General features: G+C 29.9%; 2 protein-coding genes across 2 annotated transcripts in view; one reads left to right on the top strand and one right to left on the bottom strand.

Moving 5' to 3' along the window:
* Positions 1-1,151: 1,151 nt before the first annotated feature.
* On the top strand, positions 1,152-8,855 carry LOC107445897 (uncharacterized). The gene is made up of 3 exons (XM_087166619.1): positions 1,152-1,289; positions 2,086-2,250; positions 8,579-8,855. The coding sequence occupies exons 1-3, from the start codon at positions 1,212-1,214 to the stop codon at positions 8,834-8,836; spliced, it is 501 nt and encodes a 166-aa protein (XP_087022745.1). The 5' UTR covers positions 1,152-1,211; the 3' UTR covers positions 8,837-8,855.
* Positions 8,856-10,829: 1,974 nt separating this feature from the next.
* LOC107445907 (EF-hand domain-containing family member C2) overlaps positions 10,830-19,606 on the bottom strand; it is a 33,888-nt gene continuing 25,111 nt past the window's right edge. The window contains exons 11-15 of the mRNA XM_087165620.1: positions 19,445-19,578; positions 17,652-17,861; positions 16,382-16,474; positions 13,246-13,345; positions 10,830-11,094 (exon numbers count right to left, since the gene is read on the bottom strand). Coding sequence (XP_087021746.1) covers positions 11,005-11,094; positions 13,246-13,345; positions 16,382-16,474; positions 17,652-17,861; positions 19,445-19,578 — 627 coding nt within the window. The 3' untranslated portion in view covers positions 10,830-11,004. The remainder of the gene's footprint in view (positions 11,095-13,245; positions 13,346-16,381; positions 16,475-17,651; positions 17,862-19,444; positions 19,579-19,606) is intronic.

The following is a 19,606-nucleotide window of genomic DNA, read 5'->3' as shown; positions in this document are numbered from 1 at the left end:
TGCCCTCAATATGTTATAATATAACATAATTGTATACAATTTTTTTCCAAGCTTCATCAGCATTGGCACGACAGCTCTTTGTGAGCCTGGGCCTTCCTCAGAAGCTTTTCCCATTCTGCCCTTCTTACAGCAATTGTTTTCCGGTTCTTTACTTTTAGGATGGCAAAATCCTCATCTACACAGTCCTTCCATCTCTTTTTGGGCCTTCCTCTTGGCCTTTTATTGGAGGGGGTTGCATTAGAGACTCTCAATGCTGTTTGTTCTGGGCTCATTCTCACTACATGCCCGGCCCATCTCATTCTACTTAATTTAATAGATTTAATGATATCATCGCCATCAAAGATCCTATATATTTCAAAATTATATCTTTTCCTCTAGTTGTCGTTATCGAGTATAGGCCAAAGATTGTTCGTAGGACCTTCCTTTCGAAGGTTGCTAATAACTTCTCTTCCCTTTTTGTTAAAGTCCATGTCTCTGAAGCATAAGTCAAAACTGACTTGATTAATACCTTATAAAGTAAGACCTTAGTCTTTCGTTTTATTAAGTGAGATTTCAATAATGATCTTAAACCATAGAAGCAGCGATAGGCTGCGATTATTCTTTTTCTGATTTCAGGATTGATGTCATTTTGATAGTTTATTTTACAGATTCAAATTTAAAAGAATCTATTTTAAACAATTTAGGGATGGTTTCCATTGTACCACAATACATATATTTTGTTTTCTCCACATTCACTCTTAAGTTAATTTTCTAGCTGATTTTTCCAGTGCCAAAAAATTTTCACTCAGTGCTGTCCTAAATCTTGCGATGATATCTACATCATCGGCGTATGCCAAATTTCCAAGCTTATGTTTCGTAATTTCCTGGAATGCCTTTTTTTCGTTTGCCGAAAACAATACACACAATTTTTCAATGAATTAAAAATAGAAATACATTAATATGATTGCATTTCTGTTCGTAAAATAACCTGGAAAAAGTTTTTCTGGGAATTAATTCTTTTTTAACAATAATTGATATAGAAAAAATAATTCCAATGTTCATATCGATAACTTTTTAGAATCATTCTTACGCCGAATAAATAAATAAAACCTCTGATATGATAGTTATATTAATTATAAGAGATTTCACAATGAAACAACCTTTTCAATTCGTTTCTAACTTTGCGCCTGTTACTTATAATTCTAGTAGAGTACTGATAACATACTAAAAACATGAAGGTAGATTTAATAAAATGGATAATACTTCTGTCAATATTTAGTATTATCGTTTGCGATGAAAGCAACCATTTGGTAATGTAAGCTTGGTTTAACTCTAGCATTTAACCAGAATGCACTTTTATATTTGTAACAGAATTTAAAATGCACTTTATTTAGCTCTGATTATTAGGATGAAATGTTTTTTTTTCAAAGAGCAGAATTTTGAAATGCATCCCCTTTCACTCATGGAAATCGTTTGCATTTATGTTCTAAAACAAAGATTCAAAATTTAAAATGCACTTCATGTATGCAAATTACAGGCATTTATATTTTCCCTTAAAGAATGTTAATATATTAGCGTTAAAAATGTAATACGTTTTCTTCTTTCAACAATTGTTTTTTTTTTAACTTAATGATAAGTTATTGAAATTCATAAGATCTTTTGCATAGGACATTTTTGTCCTCAACATCTTTATGTTAACAAATGTGCTAACATAAAGTGTGGAAGATACGGAGTTTTTGTGGAACATAAGGAGCTGTATAAAAATAAATCCTATTGCTTTCTGTCCTTTGATCACCAACAGTTGAATATTTAACACTTAGATTAAAACATATTCAATACGTTTAATTCCACGTAACGTTATTCGCTAACCTTTAAAACTACTGTTTTAAAGCAAAGCAGCTTAAGCATCGCAAACTGAAGCAGACAATATAAAATAGCATCATAGCAGGCTATCATTTTCTTTCTCATTTTCAAAAAAAAGAGTAGAGGAAGTTTTGTATGCTTTGTAATTTATCAAATCTTACACTGTAAGAACTATGTTGTAGCTTACCGCATTTCTAAGCTTTATATTGTAACAAAATAGAATTTATCCTGTTCATTTTGCAGATTGATGAGACGGTAAAAAATAAATCGTATGTGTTCCAAACAGAAAATGATGGCAGCTCGAATGAATGTAATCCAGTCAGTGGTGTATCCTGCCAAAGCAAACTTCCAATTCAAGACGTTAGAAGAGATGTGATGGATACAACTATATCTAAGCGTAGTTCCCACGTGAGTAAAATAATATTAATATTAATTCCTAAACCTCTGCAAATCAATCCTTAGTGTAAATCCTTTGTGTTCTTCCAATGTAGTGACTTAGTTTGTCAACTGGTATTTTTTTACATGCATAATTTGGTTTTTAACTAGATTTCTAGTTTCTGAATTCCAATATAAATGCTGTTCTTCGCTGCTACCTGCTGTCCTTAACTAAATACTTCCCTAATTTTCTCTACTATTTAATAAATGGACATTTGAACACTGAGCCTAGTTTTTTGATGTTTAATAAACTCATTGGCTTGTTGGTTTCGATTCTTTGGGCATAATAGACGGGGGTTAATATGTTGTGCTAGAGTCAAGATAGTCAAATAGAGCGCATATGTTAGACAACCATTAAAAATATAGGTGAAGGTAGGGGAACGTTGGTGACGTAAATAATTAATTAGTTTTACTATAAGGGTCATTTAAGAAAAAAACTTTCACATTTGATGTCCCATGATTTTAAGCAATCTTAATCACTGAAATAAAATTTCATATAACATTTTTAAGCATTCAAATTAATTTATTATAAGTTATTAGTATATATGGATACATATAAATTAGTATTTTGAAAATAATGTACGCGCAAGATCTTTTTATTACGTTACATACAACTAAATTGCTATGTCCCAGCCTTCGTATTTAACTGCAATTAAGCCAGCTGTTAATTGGAAAAAACTTTAGTTCATCTATTTGTGAAAATTGTGTTACATGAAATATATAGAACAGATTATCTAAACTGTAATTTTAAAATTTCTTTTTTAGAAAAAATCAAACATTTTAATGTTGTGCCAGAATTTTTTTCACTCTGTTAATACATTCTATTACCATAGTTAATGTCTTAAATTATTCAGTCGATTGTCTTAAATTAGGTCCCGTGGGAAGTAGGCTTTTAAGTTTTTCCCGTTTTGTATAAACAATTCTTTGTATTGGAACTTGTACAAGTAAATTGACATCCAGTTTCTTTCTCCCCTCTGTTACTCTTTCACTCCGTTTCCATACTCACGATAGTTAATTGTAAATGCAGAATAGTTTTAAGTGAATTAGCTTTATCAATTTTTGTTTCATAGTTGTAATGCAGTTAATCTTTCTGACTAAATTTAAACTTTAAAAATCAGAAATAAATTTAAGAATTTTTTTTTCATGTTTTCCTTTTAAATCATAATGTTAGATACTAATATGCGAGGGATTTCATTCAATTTATTGAATTTTAATTATATATATATATATATATATATATATATATATATATATATATATATATATATATATAGACACAGATAGAAAACAGACACAGGATTTTAATGATATCAGAGTAACTTTTATTTGATCATTCTTAGTTGAGTGGAGAGCGAAAAGTGATGTTTACTCCATCAGCAGGTAGGGAAAATCTTGCAAAAAAAATCCGAAAATGTCTCTATTTAGGGAAAAGAGGGAAATCTCAGAAATTACTATTGGTTAATTAAATAGATCACGCGATTCCCACAAAGCTTAAAAGGAAAAATATCTTTATTTAAATTTATGCATAGTTGGGCCAAAAATAGATTTAGAAACAGGATGTGATTTTTTAAAAGTATGATAAAGTGCTTCGATTTGAGGAATTAAGTAGTAATAAATTAGGAGTTGTTTTATAACGAGGAAACTAACATAAAAAGATTAATAGAAGCTTTTTATGTTACATCCCCCCTCGCCGAAAAATTTTAACTACTATCAAAAAATTTTAAAAATTATCCCTTTGAAAAACTTTCCCTATGATGACACAATTAAAATAAAAAAAATCAAATTGCACTTTTAACAAGATTTAAAGTAACATGAATTATAAAAAATACGCATAAGTACACAATATAAAAAAATTTCATGAAAGTCTCGAGGAAAAAAAAAATTTAAGTAACGCTACCATTAAAATGAAGTGTTAGATCTTCATTTTCAATAGTTTTTGTGACTTAAGTTTCTTAGGTTCTTTTTTAAAAATCACAAAAAAAACAAAGTTATTCCTCATACTAACACAATTTAAGTAAACTTTTCACTTAGAATAAGAAAATCTATAAAAATTTTCTTCAAAATGTAAATATTCATTTTGTCAATATTCAAAAACATGAAAGGTAAAAAATATGAAAATACAAGTGATATGAGATATAAAAATACAAATTGACATTTTTTGTAAAAAAAATTTCAATCTGAAATTTGTATTCAGGATTGTGTACTTTGAAAATAAAATGTAAAAAAATTTTTGTCACAATGGTCGCTATTCTGAAGTTTATGACTTCAGTAATTTTATTTCAACGAGAGTATAAAAAAATTGTGACACTTGGTCTTTAATCTGAAGTTTATAGATAGATAGATAGATATTAATTATGCTAATTTTTTCCAATCTACTACCTACCATTTGTGCATTTAAGCTTTATTTCCCTATATAGTTTCTCAAAAAGCAATTTTTGTAATTTACAGTGTGAATTTGACTAGAGTGTAACTTTCTCTTTTGATACTAACTTTAAATATAAATAGCAGATTAAAATATTTTTACAATAATAAAAATATTAACATAGAAAAATAATTGATGCTGCATGTCGGTGACAATAATGTAGGTGCCGATATGATGTTTACTGTTTCCAGTAGCGTATTTTTTATTTAGAAATTTTTTTAACATTGGCAACGGAGTGAAATATAAGCCAAATTCTAGTTAATTTTCTTTAAAACTTCATATTGCAAATTAAAAAGTGCACTGCTGTGCAAGAAACATTACGATTGAAGCTGAAATTTTTATAAGCGATGAATCAAATATTTTTATCATTGTAAAAAAAGTTTTTTTTTTCCTTTTGAAAATGACCCATATAAATTGAGTATATAAACTTAAAAGGGTACTTTAATAATAATAACGCACATAAATAATTAATGGAACAATTAATAAAAGATTAGTTAAATTTACTTAAAAGATCTAACTTAAATTTAACCCAAAGCCAGATAGCTTCGGCTAAGCCAGGCAAGGCTAAATCAATTTGGCTTTGGCCAGATAATTTTAGATTCGAAAGTAGCTCTTACTTTTATCTGTAAGAAATAAGAGATACTCTCTAAAATTAAAAATTATAACTTTACTTTCTGTAATACTTGAAAAGCTAACTTACTGACTGTAAACACTTTCTCGAAAACATTCTCCTGATGCAACCCCTGTTATTGAAAAAAATATACTAACCTTAATCTCTCCAAACTATATTATCTATCACAACGAAATACATAGACAGCACACTAATTACATTGGCGCCGTAATAAGTGTCCTCCATCTTTAAAAGGCACCTTAACCATAAAATTCTAAATTAACCGCTTCTCACTTACCTGTTACGTTTTCTTGACTGACAATGTAAATAACAATTTTACATGGTACATTAACAACTATATCGATGAATTGCATTGTTTCGCTATATCTCGAAAACTAATTAAGTGAAGAGAAAACTTTTTGCACACAATCATAAAACTCGTTTATTCAAACATAATTTAATGCCAAAAATAAGTTTCAGTAATCATTTATTATTTTATTTAGTATCAGTCGGAAAAAAAAGTTTCTCTAAAGTTTCTCTAAAAAGTTGAGATCTAATCTAGGGTAAACTAACGAGTGAAGGAACACTTAAGCTTCGCTTGCCTTTTAAAAAATCATATTAATTTCAAAATTCGTAATTTTAGTAAAATGACAGTGTCAACATATTTGTTACTAATTCCAAATTATGTAAAATAATTGAAGAGAACTTTCATAATATTGTTTTAAAGTTTTGGAGATTCAAATAACAAGTAGTAAGAAGACCGAGTGAAGGAACACTTAATTTTAGTTATTTTTTAATGCTCTTTATGAATTTATAAACCATACAAATATTTAAAAACAAGCCTATTCCTGTAATTATAACATATAAATACTTGGAAAATGTTAACTTTTTTTTGTAATCATGAATTGAAAATTAAAGTGTCAACATATTAACACATACTGTTCATTCACTGGGAAATCTATGCCCAGTAAAGGAACATGCCTGTTCTCTCACTGGTTAGAAGTTGTTTTTCGTATTTTTAACATACTTTTGATGCGGAACATCACTAAAGGTACAAGAAAATTCAAGTTTATCTTTTATTTTCATTAACTTAGTAAAAAACCCAGTAAAGGAACGCTTGTTTCTTCACTGGTTTTTTATCGTTTGGTGATCCAGTGAATAAACACCCCCTTATCTCAGTACTTATTATGCTATGATGCTTTAAAAAAAATGAAACTAACTTCAATAACTATATTTTGAATTCTCTTTTTCACAGTGAGAAAAATAAAACTATTACATGAAATTAATTAATCTTAAAACATATAAATACAAACACTCACCTTATAATTTTTTCAAAGAAACAAGGTGTTGCAGAGATAATAAAAAATTCAAAATTTTTTCCAGAGAGGTCTATTTGACCAGGTAATTCAAAACATTGCTAGAAGACTTCCAATTGTTTGGCAGTAAGCTATTGTTACTAATCAATTTAAAGAAAAACTTTCAAATTCTTATTTTTAATCAATATATATGAAATGTTCCTTCACTGGGTAGTGTTCCTTCACTGGTTAGTTTACCCTGTACAAATGTTTACATCATTTTAAATGTTTTTTAAATAGCAAAAAAAAAAAATTAACGAAATTTTTTGACACTTCATTCAATATTTGTATTTTGCCATTTAAAATTATATACTTTAATATTGATTAAAAGTTTGTATACCTTACGATCCTATTTTTTCCGACTATTAATAAATAAAAAATGTTTATTAAAAATTTTTTTCGACTAAACAAATAATATAATTCAAATTTTCAATTCTTATAAAAATAAGTAGTTTTATACATAATTTAATATTAAGGAGTCCAAACTTCCAGCCAACTTAAAATATTGTGTTCGAATTAATTAAAATGTCTAAATGTCTGTTAATTAAGTCTCAGTATGTGAAAAATCCGATACTTAGATCAAAAGTTATTTAGGGTATTCCTTTTTTTCACTGCTACACCTCCCAATTACCTTGGCATTTTTACACCTTAAGAGCTGCCAACCAGGGCCAGGATAATCTGATTGGCAGGTGTCGTCACTTTCGTCAGAACGGGAGTTCGAATCCAGCCGGGCGAAGACTTTCCGTGCAGTAAATATAGACTGGTGCACTTTAAATCTGCCTGGTCACAAAATCCTTCATGCTCATATGACAAATTATACCTCTGGGGATACTGAATTAGAGATTGGTCGTTCTCTGGTTCAGGTCAAAATTACGATCTATGGATGAATGAATGTATGTATGAATGGGTCCGGCCTATAAACAGATCTGACGTATGGGTGTGGCAAAAGTCAAATTCTTGGACATAGATGGCGTCATCAGAAAACAAGAACAATCGCACCCCTTGTCTTAATGGCCTAAAACAGCAACAAGAGCTGCGAATTAAGAGACCCATCCTATGCTTTTCAGTTTTGACAAATACAATGTGTTCAAGTAATTCTAAATCTTGCTTGTATCAGTACTGTCGATATAGCCTCCACTTGGAGCAATAATATGACGTAGTCTAAAAAAAAATTTCATGTATGTTTTATAGTCTGTTTGTTACAATCGAAATGGACTGACATTTCACTTCCAAGTATCTCCAATACCAGAAAGCACAAGGATTCAGATTAAACTTTTTTGTTTTTTATAGTAATGCAAGAAACAGGGCGCCAAAAAAGGCTCGTTTTTCTCTCCGTAATGTTGTCTTTATTGTTTACGTTCGAATTTTGTCCAGTCAATAAAGCAATGCTACAAATTTACTTTAAAATCTTTTTATGAAAATGCATTGAAAAAGAAATTGTAATTGAATGTAAAAAAAAAACGATTCATTTTATTTAAATGCTTTTGCCAAATTAACTTATTTTAATTACAATATTTACCATGTCCTTTAATAATTACTAAGGTATTATTGAAATGATTGATACAGCGGAGCTATAAGTGATGTGACTAAGAAAACTAGTAAAATAAACACAAGGGAGCTGAGAATACTGCTGGCAAACAGAAGTTTGCACAGTACCAGAAGTTCCTTTATTTGCAGTAATTGAAAATGTAAACATAGGAAGAACGTTTGGAATTAAAGATTTCACGTTTTGTTGTTTTGTGTAAAAAAAATCAGCCAAACGGAAAAAGAGATGGCTAAGAAATAAATCTAGCCGATGTATTACCCGTTTTTTGTTCAAAATGTGTCATTCGTTTCTGTGCGACCTGATTAACACTTTTTTTTCTCTCTTGGTGGAAAAAAAGTTCTGAGATTATATGAAAGTTTTCTTTACAGAATAATAAGTACCTGAAATGCATTCAAAATTTCTGGAAAAGAGGTCAAATGTGTGCTAGGCAAGAAAAAAGATTGCGGAAAAAGCTTAAATGCATAGTGAAATTTCCTTTGTGGGAAAAGGCACGACGATGTAAAAGCGAAGATGAAGGCATATGGAACAAAGTTCTTAGATGCATAACCAAGGTTGATTCATTTCCACGGTCTCTGATGTGTATGGTAAAATTGTCTGCAAATATTCTGCATTGTATTTTTTGTTAGTAAAGGTTTGATGAACTGATTAGGCTTTATTTATTTACTAACTGATTATTCTTTTTACAGGTAAAATCGTAAATAATCAATGAATCGGTATTAGTTTGCTCCATACAATCATTCACAAAACTGAAACCGACATAAATAAAAAAATTTAGAATACTTTAATTTATAATTATCTGTAGCACTTCCTGGTGACTTTACATTATTAGATTAGACAAAACTCGCGTTTTGAAGTTCAACCTTTCAAAAGAAAGATTAACATTATTGGATCCGAAAATGGTGCTTTGATAACAATGAATACTTAAAAGTCAACATATACTACAATCAAGTTATTCCTTCTCCAACTTATCATAATTCTAATATAAAACTCGTGCTTTTATTTGATTATTTATTTACATTTGCTTCAATTACCGAGTTTTTATTTGATTATTTATTTACATTTGCTTCAATTGCCGAGTTATTTTGCATGAATTCGGTTTATCGAAACACGTTTCAAAAGCATAACTTATTACCATAATAATCATGTTATTTCAAATAGCTTTCAAGATTCGATGATGCCGTCCTCCACATACCATCTACGCCAATTTTACTTGCATACCAGATATAAAAAATAAAAAAATACAAAATAAAAGGAAGGCGCAATAAACTCTCAGAGAAACTCGTTTTTTTTATATTATTTTAAGTGATTTAAAAGAGAAAAAAATTAAAGAATGGCATGCAGTTCAAATTAAAACAATGCGGTATATGCTAACCCAAAGGGAAAAATTGTTTTCATACTTCTATCCCAAATGAACTAATAAGAACTCTTGTCTATTTTTTGGACTGAGAGCTAAAAGTGTCCCCTGTACCCCCTGTCTAATATTCGAGACCATAGAACAAACGGTTTTTGAATTATAAGACAAGCTCTTCCTCTTAATTATCAAACAAAAAAATATAACATAATGACAAACCTTGAGCCTACTTTGAAGTCAATGCAAAACGTGCCCCGCAGTGGACTGATCGTAAGGACACGGTTCCCAGTAGAGCACCAAAGTTAAGCATCACTGCGGTCAGTAAGCGGGTGGGTGACCACTTTGATCAGCCTGCGTAGGAACCGAGGGTGCGTAGTATCGGTCCTCGTTAAACTGTTCCACCATAAAGTGCTCGACTTCGAGCACAGGTCATCGGGTTACCAAAGCAAGGGAACTATCCCCTCTGCAGGGGATCCAAATTGCGATGGCATGTCTTCGGATCATTCTCAGCGATGTTTCCCAGACAGGCGTCAATTGCCCATTGTGCAGCTCTAACGCGACGTAAATAAAGCACCTACCTATGTAAAACGTAACATACTATAAATTTACTAACGTTAGCCAATGTATTTACCCTAAAACTTTTTTTTATCCTTCGCCAGACCCAGGCGTGTCCACCGTTAGTCTATGATGGGTAGCCCCATACTGTTCCGACACACACACAAAAAAAATGAATAAAATTCTTTGCAGCATTTGCAGTTTCTACGTCAGTAAGACCAGGACAGCAATTTAAATGATCACAGCTCATGGCAGACGGGCAGAGTTTGCAAATCGAAGAGTCCTCCAATCCAATTTTATGAAGGTGCATCCTAAGGTAATCATGTCCGGTCAATATCCTGAAGTTAGCTGCACCCACCCGTTTGGGCAGATCATATGGTATGAGATTATCCAAAAAAAGGAATCCCAGGTTTTTCCTCTGGTAATAATTTTATGATATATGGCTTTAAAACTGGCTGTAATAATTCTTTTAATACTATGGTAACTGGCAAGGAGGAAAGTTAGATCCGGCCTTAGCTTAAAATAACTTTAACGAATCATATTTAGCCTAATACGACGAAGCGACTACAACGACGAAAATATTTAACCTAAAATATTTTTAACGAACGCTTATTTTAAAAAAGCAGAAATTGTAAAATTATAGACGAATCAAACAGAACGCATGCAGCGAGAGAGGCAATGGATTTCAAATTGTAAAATTAAAACAACTTTTTAAACAAATATTTAAATCACTTTTATTCTAAATTATTTGCGGTTACTTTTTTAATTAGCTTAAGATTACCTTAAGGTTACTTGCCTTAAAGATATCTTTATAAATTAAAATTGAATAAATATGTATTCTTAAAACACATTCCACTTTTAAGCATTTTCTTCAGAAAAAAAGATATTTTACGAATGTACAGCGTCCTTCAGAAAACAATTGTATTTTATTCTGCTCAAGTCTTTTTCTGTTTGAACTCTTTCCCAGTTTATTTGAATCTGAAAATTAAAAGTAAAAATCTTTTATTGTGAAAATACTGAAAATTTCAGAGTGAAGCAACACGACAAAATAATTTCTACACACATTTATCAGAAAATAATGATATACAAAACAATCACATAAAATGTAATTTATGATTATTTCAGTCTGAAATGTAATATGTAATAGTGTGGTAGCAGCTTCGCTACAGCTTTTACCGTGTCTTGTATTTGTCGTCACCCAGTACAGTCTTTATAAAATATAAAAAGTGGTAGAAAAATTAGGAAAATAAAGATGCATTTTAATAAGTTTGTAATCACTAGCACCACTGTGCTTAATATTTGAAAATAAAAAATATATCTAGTCGCAAAATCTCTAAAATAAGATTTTTAAACTTTAAAGTGAAAGCTCAATGAAATAAATCTGTAAGCACTTTATTCGAGGATAAAAACCACTTCTTAAACTTTCTAGGGACTGTAGCAAAACTGTTTCACAATTTTTGAATCATTTTGTACTTATACAAAGGATTATTCCATAAAAGCTAAGAATAAAGCAATAAATATAATAAAGTCAAAAAATATATTTACAGAAAAAAAAATCACTCTTTTTTAAAATACCTTTCCTCCATTGCTCGACCAACTTTTACAAACAAGTAGAGATGCCTTTTTCTGAATAATGCTTCAGCGAACCTTATAGAATGTTCTGAAATCATGTCAGAACTTGTATTAAATATCCTGACACTGAACTTCTCTTTCAACGGAGGAAACAGTTAGAAATCACATGGAGCGAGATCTGGATCCGTAAAGGGACTGAGGCAAGATTTTAATATTGCATTTAGTAAGATATTGCTAAGCAAAAGAAGTGATATGCGTTTTTTTAACACTGAATCACTCATTGAATCTGAATCTTTCTATTTCTATTTTTGCATCTTCTGTTATCACTATTTCTGTAGATCAAATAAAAATAGTTCTTAAAGCACTTTTTTAGAATAATAATATTGTCTGCTTCGTTTAGAATATTTATAAACATTCAAATAACAATTTTAAAGAAATCATAATTTTTTTTCTTTTTTAAGTTCTGCAGTGTTCCTCTACGTAAAAAGTTACTCTCAACTTTTATGGAATACCCTTTGTAAATTAGGAAGGTCAAGAGAGTAAATAAAGTTTTCTTATAAACTCTAAATATCATAGGTAGACACAATGAAATTTTTTTTTTATTCAACCAGTTTTGAACCATTTATTTGAATTTTAAATTAATTTAGAAATTTTATAAGCCATGATAGGAAATTACTACAATTGATAAAATTGTAGACAGTATTTTATTTATGTTACAAATGCTTATAATGTATAAGGCATACGATTAAGTAAATATTTGCCTAAATAATTAAAACTGTGCAAAATAATGAAGCAATATTTACATTTCGAACAATTTTGTGGTAATTTCTATTAGAATTAAATCCATGGAAACTAATACTGATATCGCGTAAGCATTTACAAAATTGAAGTAAGTCCAGAGCACAAGGAAATCTGTCGCCAAATGACATGCTAACACCAATACGCACTATCTCCTTTTCCACACGTAGGGATGTCATTTTCGACTACTTTGAAAAATAATCGCTCGTTGCGTAAACGGAGCTCAGGGTCAAAACCTTCAGGACGTCGACAGCTAAGATCCGCAGAGAACTTGGTAATTTCTGGGCCGAAACCCAAAATACAGCACCCACATTCACAGGCCCATGTCTTCCGCCAGAGACAATCTTTTGTAATGAAAAACTTCACAAAATTAATTCGTTAATTTAACGAATTCAATTTTTCGATATAAACTATATCGATTAATTATTGTTCCACTTTATTATTTTCTTCGTAATCTTAAATAAGTTTCTATTACTAACTAACTCTTACGTCCTTATTTTTATAGAAAATTAAACTGTGAAACAATAATACTAATTTATTCTTTAAAATACACTTTCTTTCGGATATGTTTTTTCATTCTCCAAATTAAATATGCCAACAATGTGATGGAGCTCATTTAATAAAATATATACAATCAACATCTTTAAATTTTTAACATAAAACTATCAAAATATAGAGGGCCAAAAATAGTCGTGAAAATCAAAATGTTAGAAAAAAAAATTTTTAATGCACTTTTTATTAGAAGAGCAAATTACTTACAGCATATGGTTCGGAATTGGAAAAACACGATGGACTAGTCATCCAATTCATAGCTTCAACAATGTCTCTATAGTTGATTTTATTTTCTGTCTTCGGAAACCTGAATAATTTTTATTAGCTTTAAAAGCAAATAAGAAATTCTTGAAAAATATTATAATTCACTGTGTGACAATGGCGTAGTTTTGGGGAGGGTTTGGAGAACAAATAATTATATATATATATATATATATATATATATATATATATATATATATATATATATATATATATATATATATATATATATATATATATATATATATATATATATATATATATATATATATATATATATATATATATATATATATATATATATGTATATATATATATATATATATATATATGTATATATATATATATATATATATATATATATATATATATATATATAGGGTGATTCTAAAAAGATGGGCAAAATTTTAGGAAGTGATAGTACACACCCAAGCAAAAATTTTTTATCAAAGAATGCATGGTCGAAAACAAAACGCAAAGGTGCTGGCGCATTTGGAAAGTTGTTTGATGCAAACGTGAAAGCTCCATTCCTGTTGCGAGTTACTGCGCTGCGTTACTGGTCGCCAAACTTTCGGTCGCTGCAGGGAAAGTTCGTGATATGCCTGGTGTGCTTAAAATGTTCGCCTATCTTTTCTCGCCGTTGTACTGCGTGCATAGCCGCTGCCGGCTACTGTTTTGAACATTTATTGTAATCACATGCCATTAAATTTGCTTTCATAACTTAACTTCATCGTTCTTTGTGTGTTTTTTGCCTCATATAAGAACATAAACTTTGACGCCCTTTAGCGGTTTTGCGCTTTGTTTTCGACCATGCATTCTTTGATAAAAATTGTTTGCTTGGGTGTGTACTATCACTTCCTAAAATTTTGCCCATCTATTTAGAATCACCCTGTATATATATATATATATATATATATATATATATATATATATATATATATATATATATATATATATATATATATATATATATATATATATATATATATATATATATATATATATATATATATATATATATATATATATATATCATACCCCCTCTCGAACATTCATTAAAACTACTCCTGTATGTAGCAACTCTATGGTAGCACCACACCACTCGTATCAGGGAGAATAATTGAGTACCTATGAATCTACAACTCGAGAAGAAGACCACCAAAATCAGCTAGTTGTATACAAACAAGACGGTGTGTTAACATAAGTTATTAGGATTAGTTTATTATCGCACTGAATCAATTTTCTAATCAGATTCAATTGGGGACCTACAAGCAACGGCACGTGTGGTATCGAATCTGATTGGCTGCTACACCATGGTATTTGTTGATGCTATTCACTTTGACTGTAATATCGTGATAAAATTCTGATGATAACTGTCGGGAAATGATTGTATCTAGCATTTACATCGGACATGGAGCTCTAGTACAGTTTTGAGGGATTTAGCTAGTTGGAAAGTTGTCTAAATTTTGACTGAAAAATTCCATCAAGTTATTAAAAATTCAAAAAAAATAAATATTTACTTTACCAAAGAATTATCGTTTTCATTAAGATAAAAATATTTATTTAAATGATAAAAATATGTTTATAAAAATAATAAGAAAAACTTTAACGATTTTGTACGACAAATAAACAACGTGCAAACTTTAACAATATTTTTGTAAAGTTATCAATAATTAAAATGCTATTCATTTAAGTTTATATATAACAAATAGCAAAACTTAACAGATCTCTAACTTAAACTACTAAAAAAAACGAATTAAATTAACAATAAATAAATCATTATGATAGTGAGAAGTTTCCAACTCAGAGGAAGAAAGTGAGATTGAAGAGAAGCATCACCAAATTTGGTAACCCATTCCACTATCGACCCTTTCGGACGATTTTGAAGCGATTGTCGTAACTCTTTAACGAAAGTTAGATAAAGGAACTCAAGCCTAGATTCACGAATTGCTAATGTGAGACCAATGATATTTAAGAAAATAATAATAATAATAATGCGTTTATATTGTGTTTTCCACACTATTTATTTATCGAACAGCAAAAGACTGGAATTACCGGATTTTATTCTAATCAAAAAAGGGTTCTAACTCTTAGAAGGTCAGTCTCGCTTTTGAACACCCGTTCCGCCAAACCATAGCAGTGGTGTGTGAATGAAGCAGAAAACCAGCTGAAAGTGAAATGAGCCTTCCCCGAAATAGTGCCATAGAGATGGAAGAGCAGCTTTGTCCAGAGTGCCCACATAAATGTATCTCAAAGTTCATGTTTCCAATCACAAGAACTAAAGGACACAGGTCAAACCATAAAGAACAGTCCACCAAACAGCCAGATCCACTTGCTTAGGCTGGTACTTTTCATCAAATAGAGTTTATCATCGATTATCCAACATGCGACACGCCTATCGCATGCAGTAGGCCGGGATTTAAATAATAACACGCGAAAAATAATTTTAAAAAGTTTAAAATTTGAAAAAATAATGTCGCTTTCAGGAACTTGATCAAAATCCGAAAAAAAGTTTTACTCATTAGTTACTGAATATAATATCAGAAAGCGACATTGCTTGGCGCTAATACGGTAAGACCTGGTCAACGTGATTGTGTGACAAGCCGAATGGTTTGAGTTCAGTTTCTGTTATGCACAGAATAAAGTTAAGATATTGTTCAATGATATCCACCTAGAAACCACTGATTTTGATAACATTTTGAAGATTTAACCCTAATATAGGTGAATTCCGACATGGGAGGGCAATTGACCTCCTACTGGCACTGCCCTACTGGCAATCGTAAATAATTGTAAAAAGTTTGCTTATATTCTTTTACACATAACACAAATATAGATTGGTTTTATTCGATAAATGTTGTTCAGTTGTAATTAATATTCAAAAATTCGAAAATTCAAGTGGAAAAGGTATTTTTCAGATTCGATTGGTAGAGTTCGATATTAAATCGGTCTTCAAATTAGTCACAAACATGGCCCAAAAATATACTGATCAGTTTTATCTGTCTAAGATTAAAGAAGAATATGCAATAGATTAAAGAAAAGAAATGTTCCATTTATCATAATTGAAGTAAAACGTTCAACTTACTTATAAATAAAACTTTTCAATAGATCTCTACTTATCGGCAAAGAAGTTGTTCTGAGTATGTAGTAAATTCTCTCTGGATCCAAGAAGTTTGATCTGAAGAGAAATAGTCAATTCAAAATGTATTTTTTAAAAGAAAATAAACATGCATAAAACCATTTAGCACTAAAGAGAAGATAGATTAAGAAATGAAAGTGTTTAAATCAATTAAAAGGTGTCAATACCCATTTAAACATTAACTCTTATACATTAACTTCGTTTTTTCAATCAAAAATCAGATATTTAAAATTTGATTTCTCAGGAACTATTCGATCGATTTCGTTCAAATTTGTATTTTTCCATTCAAAATTACATTATTTAAACACATATTAAAATTTTTATACCTTACTTACAATCAAAATTTTTTCGACTATTATTGAATAAAATAATAAGTAATTATTAAAAACTATTTTTTGCGTGGAAATATCTTAAGATGCCGAAAAATAATAGTTAATCCATAATATTTTTAAATCTTATTGCCACTTACAACATCGCCGCATGATTAGAATTTTCCAATTTATGTTTTTATCATAGTTATTATATAAATTTGTAGGAAAAAAAACTTTTAAAATTCTTCTTAATAAGGGTCTTCCGAAATTACCACCCCTATTATATATTTTTAGGTTCTTTGTCAAAATTAAAGTAAAAAATGTACTTTAAGAGTAGAGTCGTACATTAATATTTAAGCAAAAATATAACAAAAACGTTGTGAAAGCTGTCAAATTATAAGAGGGAAGAATGAAAAACATCAAAACCAGTTAGATTGTCTGAGAAACTCAAAATATTTGTAATAATCGATTTGCAACACCTCATAGGGGTTGACAAGACAGAAAAAAGAAAAGCCCGTAGTAAAACTATTTTATTCACAGCGTGTTTTAGAAGGAGTAAAATAAACTTTTACTATTTAAAATTATGAACTATTCATGACTATTTTTTGGGGTAAAAAAAAAGCAGTCGTGATTATTAGTCAAAAATTTTAAAATAATCTTAACAGCCATGGGTATTTTCTTCTTCCCGAAAACAATATAAATTGAAATAAATTTTTACACTTTTAATTCACTGTTTCTTCCGGCAATCAAACAAATTTTTAGTCCTACTTTCCTCTTTAGTGATTTGTTAGATTCTCTCTTACTTAAAGTGATTTTCGACAACACAAGCATGCACATTTTTAGAATTTTTTTTTAAATGATAAGTTAAGGATGGTCATTACAGAACACCCATCATATAACTTTACTTCTGTTGATCGTAAACTGAGAAGGCAGGCTTCAAATTTTCAAAATCATAGAACTTCTTTCTGCATAGTTCTGCGTGTACTCTGGACGTAAGATCTTTCAATTTCAAGCCGATGTAACGATCCTCTGCATAATAACGAGCTAAAGTCTTGACTGCATGCTCGGGAAACTTAGCCTTCAATTCCTCCGGAATTTCTGCGTAAATAGCCTCTCTGCAGAATAAAATATATTGAAAATTACAACTTGTTTCATAAGCGCATATCCTAATTTATTTTAAAATAGTCAAAAATTAGATTATTAATGGCTTTTAAAATGTGACTAATTGTTAATTAAATGAAATAAAGAAAAGGTAAATTAACAATTATCAAATGACTAGTTTATTCGTTATATGGAAATGAAAATTGATTTCAACCGGAAAACGAGAGCTTCATTTAATCTATAATCGCACAGTGAGGATATACACAAAAATAAGCTTATAATAGAGTTAATCCATAGCAGAGGTCGGCTACTTGTGGACTGTTGGAAAGTAACCAGTAATTTTCATCTTCTTTTTTTTTTCTTTTTTTTTTTCAAATTACAAAACTTGAAATATTTTTTCCCAATTAATTTGTTTTCTTCCAAATTATTAAGTTTAAAAAATTCAGAAACACTTGTGACCTGAGAAATAGACATTGTTATCCTTACCATACCCTTCTTTTACCGGGCATTTGAATGAGCTAAATTTAAAACTGTAAGATAAAGATAAACTTATAAATGATATGGTTACTGCCGTCAAGTTTTTACAAGAAAGGTTAAATGCTCTTCATGTTCAAATCGCGAATAAAAATTTTCACATGACTTAACATAACAAGTTAATAGTTCATTTGAGGAGCCTAACTCTCAAGGTTCTTTCTCTCACAAATGAAATGGGTATTTTAATGAAGGATTTTTCAAGCTGGTGTCAACAATATCTCTCCAAAATACCAAAAAGAACTTATTGATCTGCAGTCCGGTGACTCTCTTAAAGACCTTTATAAATAGCAAAGCTTTGAAAACATTTCATTCAAGTCTTTCTTTCGAATCATTCTTAAATAATAAAACGATTTGCAGCTGGCATGCTCATTGTTTTTAGAAGAACTTGTATTTTCGAACAAACGTTTCCTGAGATTAAAGTAGTAAAATCAACTATCAGGTATAGGCTCACCGATAAGCGTCTCCACCATCTTTTAAGAACCTCGACGACTGCCATGAGGGTAGACATTGAGAAACTTGCTTTCATGCTACAACCGCAGGAGTAACATTAAATGTGTTGGCATTTTGATAGCACGCGCACGCCTGTTGGTAATTTATGGATTAAGTTTTTAATTATAAATATGTTTTATTTGATTCTTATCTGTTAAGGATGTAATTTTAAATGAAAGCAAGAATGCAATTTTCATCCTTTTTACCAAAAGTTACGAATATGAAATAAGTGCGGCCCGCACTTTATGTTCAATTTAGACGAAATGGCCCCTGGTGGGTAAAATGTTGCCGGCTTCTGATCTATGGCATAACACAGAATGAACATGAGTTGTTCTTTCACATCAAGGATAAATAGAATGAAAAAAAATATCAAAAGTGAAATAGTTAGAAATTTTTTTTCATTTAATTGAAAAATTATTTTATTATAATTTTTTTTAAATATTTCAGAAATTTTCTTTAAATGAAATTCTTCCTTATTAATACAGTATGAAGATATTCTAACATATCGGTAATTTAAGACGATTTAAGAAATTTCTTTTTCAAATTTAAAAGGAAAAAAAACTTTATTCTTTACTTGAAATTATTGTAATCGATGGTTCCAATTCTTGAATCATCCATCTCTTCAAAACGAGATTTAATTAGTTGGAGTTTAGTCGGAATCCATTCTTGAAAATTGCTCATAATTAGACGAACATTCGAAAGAGGAAACTGAAACCATAGAAATAAAAGTAAAATA

This window comes from Parasteatoda tepidariorum, chromosome 6, assembly GCF_982258835.1.
Source record: "Parasteatoda tepidariorum strain Cologne lab strain chromosome 6, Ptep-v5.0, whole genome shotgun sequence".
In the NCBI taxonomy this organism is placed as follows: Eukaryota; Metazoa; Arthropoda; class Arachnida; order Araneae; family Theridiidae; genus Parasteatoda; species Parasteatoda tepidariorum.
This window is presented reverse-complemented; position numbering and strand designations above follow the sequence as displayed.